An 11,972-nucleotide genomic window follows, 5' to 3' on the forward strand; every position below is an offset into this window, starting at 1 on the left:
ACAGCCGTGCCGGCCTCCTGCCGTCATTGCTTCGCTTCCTAAGCACTGGGCTGTTCTTTGCTCTGTCCTAGATCATTCAGCTTTTCTGGGCCCCTTTAACTTCCTGGGCAGTTTTACCTGGTATCTTGCCAAGCAGACCTTGAAAAAGCCAAAATCTACTCCTTTTAAATCTAGGGTTGCTGTAATTCTCCTGTTCATCTTGCTTGCTTCCCTCAGGATCTTAAATTCCACTAACTCGCGGTTGCTGCAGCCAAGGCTACCATTGGCTTTCACATCCCTGACCAGCTTTTCCTTATTTGTGAGTAACAGGTCCAGCAGGGAGCATCTCTTAGGCCTCCTGATCACTGGCATTGAGAGGTTCTTTACCACACTCAAGAGAACTCCTGAATTGCTTGCCTTCCACCTTGTTGCCCTTCCAGGAGATGTCAGAGTAGTTAAAATCCCTAAAGAGGATCAGGGTCTGAGGTTGAGAGACTTTATATGCTTGTAGCAGATGCCTCCATACCACCCCTGTTGTACTCCTCTGATCCCTGCCTAAGAGATCTGAATTGTCTTCAAATCACTCCTTCACGTCAAGCATGATTTCTCCCCTTCTGTCCTTCCTAAAGTGTCTGTGTCCCTTCACTACTGCGTTCTGGGGGTGTGCACTATCCCACCATGTGTCTGTCATCCTGGAGGGATCATAGCTCTGCAACTGCATGTGGATTGCTGATCCCTTCAGCTTTGTATGCCACGTATGTTCATGTGCAGGCCATGTTCTAACCCTATAAACTTGTTTCTCTGCTGGAAGCAATGTTGGAAAACTTAGCTGTTAGTCTTTTATGGAAGCTATAAAAAGTGTGGGGGGGAAATTATGAAGGAAACAGCAAAAATAAGGAGAACAGACCATGCATGAAACTTCAGGTAAAAGAAAAGTAGCTACTGACTTTCATGAAGTGATTTTTTTTTTTTTTCTCCAACCGTTTAACTTAAATGCACACATTCAGCATCAGAAGTGTGGTGTACTAAGTGGAGATAGACGTTGGCTGCTTTGCCAGTTGTCACTAATATTCAGCAAAGGCTTCTGTTTTTTCTTTTTTTTGTTTTTCCCCTTAGGATGAATTGATGACAACAAAGAGAAGTTATGAGGATCAGTTAAGTATGATGAGTGACCATCTCTGCAGTATGAACGAAACCTTAACTAAGCAAAGGGAAGAAATCGATACGCTAAAGATGACGAATAAGGTAAGCTGCCAGTCGTGGACATTAGGCACTGGCTGCAGTTTGGAGGTCTGTGGGTTGCATTTGGCATTCCTGCAGCACTACCCTTTTACAAACCAGTTCACAAGCTGTAGTTTTTATTGTCAGCTAGTTGGAAAGAAAACTGCAAACCTGGTCCTGCACGTTTCAGTGAAGAAAAATTTATTTCAAAACATACATGTGGGAAAGAACAAACTCTTTATGGTGTTCCTTCAAAGTAGGCTTTCAAAGCTACCCTCTGGTGGAAGACCAGCACCTTTTGTTTATTTATATGTGGTGAAAATAGAATTATTATCAAATCCAGCTAGTGATACCAGCTGTTTATGATTAACTTAATAGTAGGAGTATCCTTTCTGCACCCCTCTGTTGTGGCATACTCTGTTCTTAGCAGCTATGTTTCTGTTTTATTTCCATATTCTAGTTTGCCTGTCTCATATGTAGGAATGAAAAAGTTGCCACTTACATTCCTCTGTGAATTTAAAATGCACACTTACGTTTTTTTCCAAGCAAGGAGTCTACCCATTTATCAGAAACAAGTTAGTGATTAAACCATGGTGTACCTTATTCTGACAATTCTAGGGAGGAACAGATGTTGTGAAGGACTTTGCCCTTCACTTGCTTGGCTGTGAAACTATCAAACTTCCATTATTCTCCTTAATTGCGGAATGCATGGAAGCAGATTGCACCAAAGGGTTAAAAAATATGATAAATCCATGTTTTGATGAAAGATTCCGTGATGGTAATTTTTATTTTTTAGAGTAACTTCTTGCCCCCATGTACATAAAACTGTTTTTCCTCAGGTATCTGCGTGTTTTGACTTGGCATTGTAATCTTTAAGATTACTTTTTGGCGTACAAGCTCTTGTGTTTTTAGAGGGAAGCTCTTGGCTGCATACTTACCATGGCACTTCATGTTTTTATAAAATGTTTTCTGGAATTCTTCACTTGTACTTTTTAAGACTTGAAGTAGTGCTCTGTCTGTAAGGAGGTAGTTCAGAATCTCACAACAGTAGACGCGGATTTTTGAATGTTACCAAATGTAGAAGGTGACTTGGTTGAAATCAAAATGATACAGTTAAAGCCATTATCACTTGGAGAGAGTTGTTGGGTAGCTTAAAAACAAATGTTACCTTAAAGGACAGACTGTTGCTAGCAAGTAATTGTTGCAGAAAAGTTTATCTTAAGCTACATGATTGCTTTTTGGAATTGTTGCCAGTCAAATTTGAGTTGATTAGATGTAGAACAAATTCTTTTCTAAACTAGGAGTATTTTGTATAGACAAAGTTAAAGTTGAATTTGGTTTGGAACAAAATGGTAGGGCAGAGGGATTGATTTTAATTTGAGGCAGTTATCCAGTAATACTTACATTTGAAACATTGCTTCAGGGTGAATTATGATTTGAAGTGCCTTCACTGCCCTTACACTATTAGCAGTGTTAATACAGTGGAGCGCCTTGGGACATAACTCAAATGTCTTTTCCACAGGTTTCAATTGGAGTGAGGTTCTGTCGTGCCCATTTGAAATATCGGGTACTTTGTGATGCTTGTAAAGATAGAGGGGTTTTCAGAGCAATCCGGTTCCAAGCTTCTGTTATTAAAAACCTACAGACTATTCATTCTCAGTTTGACTGTACTTTGGTTGCTGTAGGCATAAATTATCAGATGTCACGTTTATGTGTATCTGTCTAGACTTTCCTGTCTGAATTAAATGTTCTGTTCACTTGTTTCTTGTTGCAGGGAAATGCTAAGAAGAGCAAAAATCGATAGCTCACAGCTAATCAACTGTCTTCGGAAGCTGCTGCTGCACAGGATGTGGATAGTGACTTTTCATTGTCCAATTCCTCTTTATTCCAGGAAGCAGAGGGTCGTATTGGGTCTAGTAAAAACTGATTTGGTGCTGTAAATGGCTTTAAAATATTTAGAACTTGAAACAAATAAAACAGAACTTAATGTTGGCTCTAAACCAGGAATTACACACTCTGTGGATAATTTATATAGTAATTACCTTCAGTTTTTACTGTGCACTTTTTAAAACCAGGTCTTATTTTGATGTAATAACTTCAGATTTTGTATATTTTCAAATATGATTATGCATTAACAAATTTGGATCAGTGCAGTAGTTGTCTATTTTTGAGTTATAGGTTAAATTGTCAACATGTGTACATTCCTCTACTTATTAATAACAGTATAAAATTAATTTTGAGACTTTTCTGGCCATGCAAGCTGTGCAGTTACTGTAAATGTATTATTCCTGTTCTCAGCCCTTTTGAATTAATTGGAATTGTGGCTTTAAATGATTTCTATGAATGCACAGAAGTAAGTGGGATAATTATTTCAGACTGCAGTAGTGGAAACTTTTGCTGCTTGTATTTGGCACTTTGGTTTTCGAAGTAAAGAGCACAACTAGCTGAACTGGGATACTTCTATGAAATTGCTTTAAGCCCTTACTTAGGCATTTTGTTTACACATGTATGTATATATATTGGTTGGAATAGCTGTTTAAAGCTAGAGGAAATTGTGATCGTAACTTGCCCCAAAGGAGTGAAACGGTATGTGTGTAGAATAGGTCAGCTTACTGTGCTCTCTTACAGTAAAGAATAATATGAAATACGTAGAAGATTTAAACACTGAATTTGTGAAAAGTCTTTATGGACTTAAGTCCTGATGGATTCACTGGAGGGTGATGCACATGGCTTTTCCTGTGTTTTGGGAAGTTTGTGAACTTTAGGCCTTTCCTAAGATTCTCTTTTTTAAAGTGAAGTCTAATACTACAGGTTTTCACAGCATTTTTTTTTCTATCAGATGCTGTGCTGCTCCCCGCTTTACACTGATCTTCTGTTCCATAATTTGCATTATGGCACGCACTTGTTCCATAAGGGTTTACTCTGATATCAGCTGTGTCAATATGTATTATTAGGACGTAATAATAAAATCAACTACGTGAAATCAGCTTGACATTTTTCTTAATTCTGCTTATACCCAGGTTGCACAGTGTGGTACTGTGGTGAGGTGTAGCAGCTATTCCCAGTGAGGTGAGCATAAGTAACTAGACTAGTCTAGTTACTCTTAGTAGTGCTTCTCTGTCTGAGCCAGGCTGCCTTTCTGTACCTAAATGTTGCAGTGTACGCAGAGTCCACACTGCATTTCTCACCTTGTCTCCTGAAAGGCAAACAAGCATCTGTTCTGTATTGATCGCAGCTGCGGAACTGCTCTGATACAGGTTTTGCCTTTTAATGACAAAACAGATGCAGTTTATGAAACTGGAGAGGAGATGGGGTGAGCCTGCATGGTTTCTTACTAGTATCGTGTGGAATTAAGAGCTACATGGTAGTGCCAGTGAGGGTTGGGAAGTGTTTACTTGCTCTAAGCATTTTATTGAAGCAGATACAGCTTCAGCTGTTTCAGTTAGGGGTGGAAGCTAACTGCTTTCTTCCACTTCTTGTGAAGCTGCCTTTTTTGAGGGCTTTCATTGTGCGGTGAGGGTACTAATTCAGTTATCTTACTCTAACTTTCTGAATTGAATTGCTGAACTTGTTACTGATGCTACTTCTCACAGGTGGCTGCATTCTGGTCTGAGTAAAAACATGCTTTGAAGATTGAATGCTTAAGAATGTGCATTAAAAAGTTAGATGTGTCTGTTATCTCAGATTGTTTTTGCAATAGAGTATACCCCCAATGTCAAAACTGGAATTAGTATAGGCATTTAGGTACAATTCCATTGTATGTTTATCAGCATTTTCTCCTTGCAGTGTTTATTTAAAAATGTCTTTGTGTGGCCCCCTCACCAATCAGCAGTAAACATGCTCAAGAAGAGACAATTTTGATCACTTGAGCTGCCTTGAGTTTTTCAAGGAAATGCTTTCAAATAAGTTCTGAGCAGTTGTAAACTATCAATACACAAAAATAGAACCTTAGAAAAACATTTAAAATAGTGTTTTGAATACTGTTGTAGTTATGCTGTGATGGGGTGTAGTATATTACTTTTAACTCAGTGGCATTAGAAACTGGAACAAGTGAAAATGCCCAGCTAGCTTGTGCTCACCTGCTAACCAGGTGGTTCTCAGTTTCTGAATATCTTAAATGCTTTTAAATATCAAAATGGTTACTGAACAAAGCTGTGCTATTAAAAAGCTGAAGGATGTATTCAATGTTGCAGTGAAGAATTTGTCTCTTGAGTCCAAGTTCTCAAGAAAAACGAATTTTAACTACTTTGTCTTTATGAAATGGTCTGTGCAGGTTATTATGGAAAGCACAAAATTTGGGCAAAGAAGTTGTACTAATACTGGAATTAATGTTCAAAAATTTACAGTGTAAATACTTCCTAGTTCATTAATCAGGAAACTAATGACAAACTTGTAAAGTAGGAAAATCTCTAGAACAATAATGTAAAACTAGTGTTAAAGAAAAATCCTAATGCTAGTTATTTTTTTAAATAGACAGTTCATTGTAACACCGAAGTTTTTGAAGCATTTTTAGAGTGTTTAATTCATTTGTCCAAAACGTTGTGAAACTCATGAATGATCGCTCATACTCATGAGTAAGTGACAATAATTCAGACAAGTACTATTTCCTATTAATGGTTTTAATGTCTGGATCTTTAAAACTTTATTCAGAAATTCATTCTGAACTTTGTTTTAAGCTTATACTAACACTTTGAAAGATTTAAAGATGTTTAGCTATCCTGGAATTCTGAAAATACATCCTTGGTAATTATTCCGTGTGTCCAAAATAGTGACTTTCTGTAACCAAGCATGAATTTAACTTTGATTGCCCTCTTAAGAACTACTGCTGCGTGAGGTTTGAAAGGGCCCCAGAAGCACCAGATCCATCGGCTGGTTTAAAGGCCCTCGAGCTCTTGCAGGTCAGAGGTCTCCCTGCCCGAGAGATTAACTTCCAAAACAGGAGTTTTAGGCTGATGTGAGCTGTGCAAGGTTGTCATCTCACTGCTGCTGAAATAAGGTGGTTATTTTAAATTGTTAGAGACATAGTAACTATATATCTGTGATTTAAATACTGATAATCTTAAATGTTGATTGAAAAACGATGGTGTTTGTAATGTCTTTTGCAAATTCCTTCAGGTTCATTCTTAACCAGCTCAACATTTCAATAATAGTGGTGCCAGGATCTTCTCACTAGAGGTGATCTGGTGGGACTCTGAGCAGTGTCGGTACCCAGACTGAAACGCTTTGCCTTCCCGCCTCTGTTGAAACACGCTGGCGCTGTACACAGGGTATTTTCCTGTTTTACCAAGCCAGCTTCGCTCCCGATTTGTGCTTATAATCCTGCTGCTCTTTTTACTCTACCTTCCCTCGCTGACAGATGAGTTGAATCGGTGGTGGGGAAAGGTCTTTGGCCCAGCGTGTTTCCTTGGTGCTGACTTCGGGCACAGGCGGGGCCCAGCAGTCCCCCTCCAACTCCAAAGAACAGATTTGCCCAGACATCAGAGGGATCAGTTGCATACGGGAAAGGAAATAAACTTCTTATATCACCTACCATGACATAAGAGAAATTATTACTGGGTTGGTTGAGCAATGTGATTGCTTTTTCTTAAAAATATAAATCCAATATATTAAACTTCGGAGAACCATCTGGCCCTGTAAACTGGGCAAACCTGTTCTTTAATACAGTATGTATGTAAGGTAATTCGAGAACACAATCTTAGCAACAGCGTGGTCATAATAAAAATAAAGCTTAGGGCAGTAAAAAAATTGTAATTGCTACCAGAGGTCTGATTACTTTGTCCCACAAAGGCTGGATGCTGCTGTGTTAAGAATGCTCGTTCTGTCCCACTCTGTTTTCTGCCTGTTACTTCTTGCAGTATTGCTCAGCAGTGAATTAAAACCATGTTTGTTTAGAAGAGGCCATGTTTGCCCTAATTCCTGAACATTTCTTTTAATCAAGAGAATTAGAAACTTACTTTAAAGCTATAATTGTGTCTGCAGAACTGCTAGCTGGGTTGCCGGTGGGGGAAGAGAAGAACTTTTGGGGACAGAGAAGAGCTTTTGGGGACCTTTATAAACCAAGGCCTGACTGGGGCTATGAAATCCGCTGCATGGAAACTTGCCTGGGGGCATTTCTCGCTGCCTGCCTCTGCCGTGTGCGTGGGCAGCTTTAGACGTGTCAATGCTCATTCAGAGTCGCTGGGCTTCTTCCAGAAGCTTCCAGTGCTAATAACTTGCATCTCTGCAACACTGAGGTTACATGACTGAGCTGCAAAATGAGCCCAACGAGGGTCGTGCAAGCTACCACACCAGCAGCCCTATGGGGGTTTTGGCTTTGGGTTTTTTTTACACCTGAAATTGCAGATGTAACAGTAGAAATTCTACTTTATCTGTACTGGTTTTAACTCCTTCACTCTGTAAATCCAAATCCTTGTACACGGACAGAGGTCTTAACTAATGAAGTAGCCTTTGAAATGCAGGCCGGGTGTCAAAAGTGTATTTATGGTCTCCCATAAACAACACAGCTTGGTCCTGGGAAGAGTTAAAACCATAAAATTAAGAGCCCAGGTAATTCCCAGTCATCTTAAGCACTATGGATTCCTTCCTGAATTGACTTGGAAGCTGGTCTGTGGTGGCGTGTAGCTCTCGCAGGCTTTCTCTGCCTAAAGTTTGTTGCTTCTGAAATGAGTATGGGGGACCTTAAACATCTGCACCCCCTACTTTCTGCTACAAAAAGAGCCTTAACCCTTGTCGGTGTCGTGTTGTCCCCTGCATCCCCTGTCGTTGTCCTCCCCCCCGCCCCAGCTAAAGCTTTAAATTTCCTTCCTCTTGGACTTAGAAGGCTTCAGTTTGAGCCTGAATAGTACACGCAGACACTTTATTCAGGAAAGATGATGTTAACGAAGCGGTGAGCCTGTTGAGAAGGTCTGAACTGAGTTCAGTGCGTTGTCGTTAACTGCAGCCTTTGGCATGAGGAACAGCTGTAATGCTGGAGCTGGTGCCCTGACGTGCCTTCTGCTTGGTAACTTTCACATTGCGTATAGCGTATGTGGTGTTGGACACAGCAAATATTTGCCTTGGGAGGGAATCAGTTTTGCCAAAAGCTTCTTTTGACATGTGGGAAGTCTGGTTTATTTTCAGTCCAAACAAGTGGAGAAGAACAAATTCCTCTCAGATTATCAGTCTAGCCCAGGAGGTCAAGTAGCCAACAAGCACTCAACCTCTCACAAAAAGAACCTGAGTAGGCTAAATTTCTATAATCAGTTCATATGTGGTGACTATACAGTACTTGAATACGCTGAACTTGTGAGGTTTTTTTACTAGCAATAGTACTAAGTGAAAAATTAATTTATTAAAGGAAAGGGAGAGAAAAATTTGACTCTCACTTTTGCATTTTGGTTTGAATTCTCAGTTAAGATGGACTTCTGCAGAAATGTGTTGCTAAAATGCAAAGTAGTAGAGCAAAGAGTTAAAATAAATCTAGAAACTAGTGCTCTTCTGTCTCCAATTAAGAATATTTGGTTTTAGCCAGATGTGAACTGACAGGTTTCACTTTTGTCCAAAGTAGTCATAAACAGTCAACATTTTATCAAAAGGGGAATATGCTGACTATATTTCTGTTGATCTTAACATGATGTGCAGTAATGTAAACTGACTGTGCTGGCATTGTAAAACACTGAATGAGTTTAATAACTGCCCGTAGCGATACAGAATACTGTACCTTTATGTGAAATACTCTTCAAACTGTATTTACAGTAGAAGTTATTTTAATAGTTCTAATTTGTTCTGCATATGCTATTCATTAAAGTCAAATTATATTGAGGACTTTTAAATCTCGGTATCAGATACGTTTTTTTCCCCTCTGCTGCTTGAGTTTATGTTGCACTGAGTTATTTTGGAGGAAGAGAAAATGATAGCAGAATTTACTGGAGAAGAACAGTCTTATCTTGAAAATATGTACATGTGTCTCAGCAAAGGAAAAATCTGAGCTATTTTTAGACAGATGCTGACCTTGATAAAGAGATGCAAGAAATTAATAACCTTCCCACTTGAAAACTATTAGAAAGGGCTAATGCGGAAGGTAAAAGGCAGAAAGATTTATTGAATGTTGTGCAGGAGCACATGAGGATTTGAAGAGCTTATTTTGGAGTACGTAGAAAAGAGTAGAAATTGGTATTTCTAACTTCCTGGCATTGTGGCAAAACAGGGAGGTATTGATCCTCTGGTTCCTTCTGCCAAGAGACTGGGTGTGTCCTGGGAGAAGGCAGGAGACTCACTGGGATGGAATTCCAGAGGGAGAGGCTGGGATCAGGTTCTGGCTCTCCCAGGGCTACACGCTGGGGTACAGCAAGCAGTGCTACCCAGCCCTGTACTTGCCGTGGCTGCGGCTCTGGGCCTGGGGGCCGCGGGCTGGCGCTGCAGGAGACGGACATTTGAAGAGAGAAAAGATGTAAATTAGCAATTTACTGGCTTGCAAGTTACAGGTTAGATGATGGTGCAAAAATTCCAGGCTACCAGAGGAGAAGACCACTGCCCTTTCCTTCCCCTCTCCTGTCTGTGTAGGAGATCCTCAAATCCTTCCTCTGTGAACTGCTGCCGTCCCTTACGCCGTATTGGCATGGCCATGGGAGCAGCGGCAGCGTTCTGTCGGAAGCTGGGAGGCAGCAAGCCCTCAGGTGCAACTATGTATTTTCAATGTAAAATTCATTGGGAGCATGATTTTAGCAACCAGTATCTTGCCTGGTTTGAAACGATAAGCATTTAAGAACAAAGACCTGGCTAGCTGTATTAGGCACTGTATTTTTTGAAAACCGAGATAATATAAATGTTTTGGTTTTTTTTTTCAACTGAGAATGGCCAATGTTCTTTCTAGTGCAATATTTTGTAATGGCATTAAGCTTACAGAAGAATTTCTTTGTAGGGAAAGCTGTATTGAACACTTTCATTGCAAATGCAGACAGCCAGAGCCTGCATAATATTTCCTGTGTGCAGAGCAAGTAAGGAGGGTGGCTTAATTTCAGAGAAAACAGAAAACTTTTCAGAGAAGGTAAGTAGGACAAATGAAAGCAATTTATAGAAGGACATCCCTCCTTATTCTCTCTAAAGTACAAGGAAAATGTCAACAGTGAAAAAGCAGGGGAGCTAAAATGGACGGATGGTGCTTTGGGAAGAAATTTGGGTTTTGTTTTGTTTTTTCTATTGCATTGCAATAGAAACTGGAGCTGGCTGCTGTGAGCGAGCTAGCATGGCTACCCCTCGCTTTTTGTCGGGGCACCTCAAGTAGCTGCAGTCCCTGGCAGCTCTGCTCTGTGCCCCCGGGAACGCTTTGGAGGGTTTTATAGGTGGTTTTCCCCCCTTCATCCAACCCATTCCATCTGTGTGTCCTGTCCTTTTGGGAGCAGGCTTGGTGTGGTACCTTGCCACCTCTGGTAGGTGCACTCTAGAAACACGCCATGTAACAGATAAGGGATTTTTATTACTGCAGATAATATAACTCTATTATCCTGCTGGTAATTAGTTCCTTTGCCAACCCTTGTGCTATATGTCTTTGGGGTAACTCCCATCTCTGGAGGAACTTTGCAGCATGAGGTAACTTGTCCTCTCTTGGAGCTGGGAGGTGTTTGCTCAGAGGGTGAATGGAGGGTGAGGCCTGGCCTGGCCTTGGTCCTCCCACCCTGCAGCTTGGTCTTTCCATAGCTCTGCTGGTTTTTAGGCAGGCTTGGCAGTTCTGGTGGCCTACCCTGAAGCAAAAAAAGTGATGCTTCACTGAGATGCTGCAGGGACCTGTTGGAAATGCTGTCCTTCAGCATGGACAGAAATCCTTGCTGCCTCATGCTTTTCAGAGCCACTGCTCATCCCACCTCACACCGCTGAACGTCTTGGAGCCTGCCTCAGCTCAGCTGCCAGAAAAGCCCGTCTGCTCCGACATGACTTACGGACAACCTCAGAACTTGTAAAACATTTGCTTCTCACCCCATGGAAAACCAGCCTTGGGTCATGCCTGTCACGTGGCACTGTCTCATGTCCTCACCAGACCCTGCCAACGTGCTTCCTCCAAGCCTGTCCCCAAGAGGTCCCCATCCCTGCAAACCAGTGGCTGTTCACCTCAGAGTCTCCCAAGTCTTTCAGCAGCTTGGCCCTTCCTCACCCCTCTTTGACAGCAACTCATATTCTCTTACTCCCGAGGACATCATTAATGTTGTTCTGGCCGGTCCCCCACCCATAAATTTCTTTCCCAGGGGTTGAGTCTCACCTTTATTAAAGCACAGGTACATTTTTTTTTAATTATTTTTTAGGTGTCCCTGTCCTGAGCCAGGAGAAAGGGCTGTTCTTACACACCTCGGAAAATTGCCCTGGCTTGAGATCTTCTCAGAAACCAGCAAGTTTCTTGACCTGGTATAAGCTAAATGGCTGCGGAGGAAGCCCCAGGGTCTCCAGCCAGCATGGTGCTAGCAGAGAGATTGCGCGCCCATAACAAGGACTCCAGAAACTCTTCTGGAGAAGTCAGCTGAAGTGGGAAGGAGCTGAAGCTCTTCCCCGGCCATGGTGTCCTTTAGGCTCTGTCCTTTGGCCTCTCAAAGACGCTGTCCATCCTCGCCCTCGGCCGGCCGGAGGACGTGTCCTGCCCTCTCCCCTCCCCCTCTGGCCCGGCCCGGGCATCGCGGGGGCTGAGCGTGGGTGGCTCGGCCGGTCGGGCAGCCGCTCTCCTCAGCTGCTGGAGCTCCTGGGGCCGCCAAGCGGGTTCATCGGGTGGCTCTTCCCCGGCCTCGGCGGGGGGTGACAGGGCGGCCTGG

General features: G+C 41.9%; 1 protein-coding gene across 3 annotated transcripts in view; it reads left to right on the plus strand.

Annotated features, from left to right (window-relative positions):
- The window catches only part of PPP1R21 (protein phosphatase 1 regulatory subunit 21), a 33,446-nt gene extending 27,801 nt beyond the window's left edge, over window positions 1-5,645 (plus strand). For all 3 annotated transcript variants that reach the window (XM_040611663.1, XM_040611661.1, XM_040611662.1), the window contains 2 exons: window positions 1,096-1,224; window positions 2,975-5,645. In XM_040611663.1, coding sequence (XP_040467597.1) covers window positions 1,096-1,224; window positions 2,975-3,004 — 159 coding nt within the window. In that variant the 3' untranslated portion in view covers window positions 3,005-5,645. The remainder of the gene's footprint in view (window positions 1-1,095; window positions 1,225-2,974) is intronic.
- Window positions 5,646-11,972: the final 6,327 nt, after the last annotated feature.

The sequence above is a fragment of the Falco naumanni genome, chromosome 12 (assembly GCF_017639655.2).
Source record: "Falco naumanni isolate bFalNau1 chromosome 12, bFalNau1.pat, whole genome shotgun sequence".
Classification (NCBI taxonomy): domain Eukaryota; kingdom Metazoa; phylum Chordata; class Aves; order Falconiformes; family Falconidae; genus Falco; species Falco naumanni.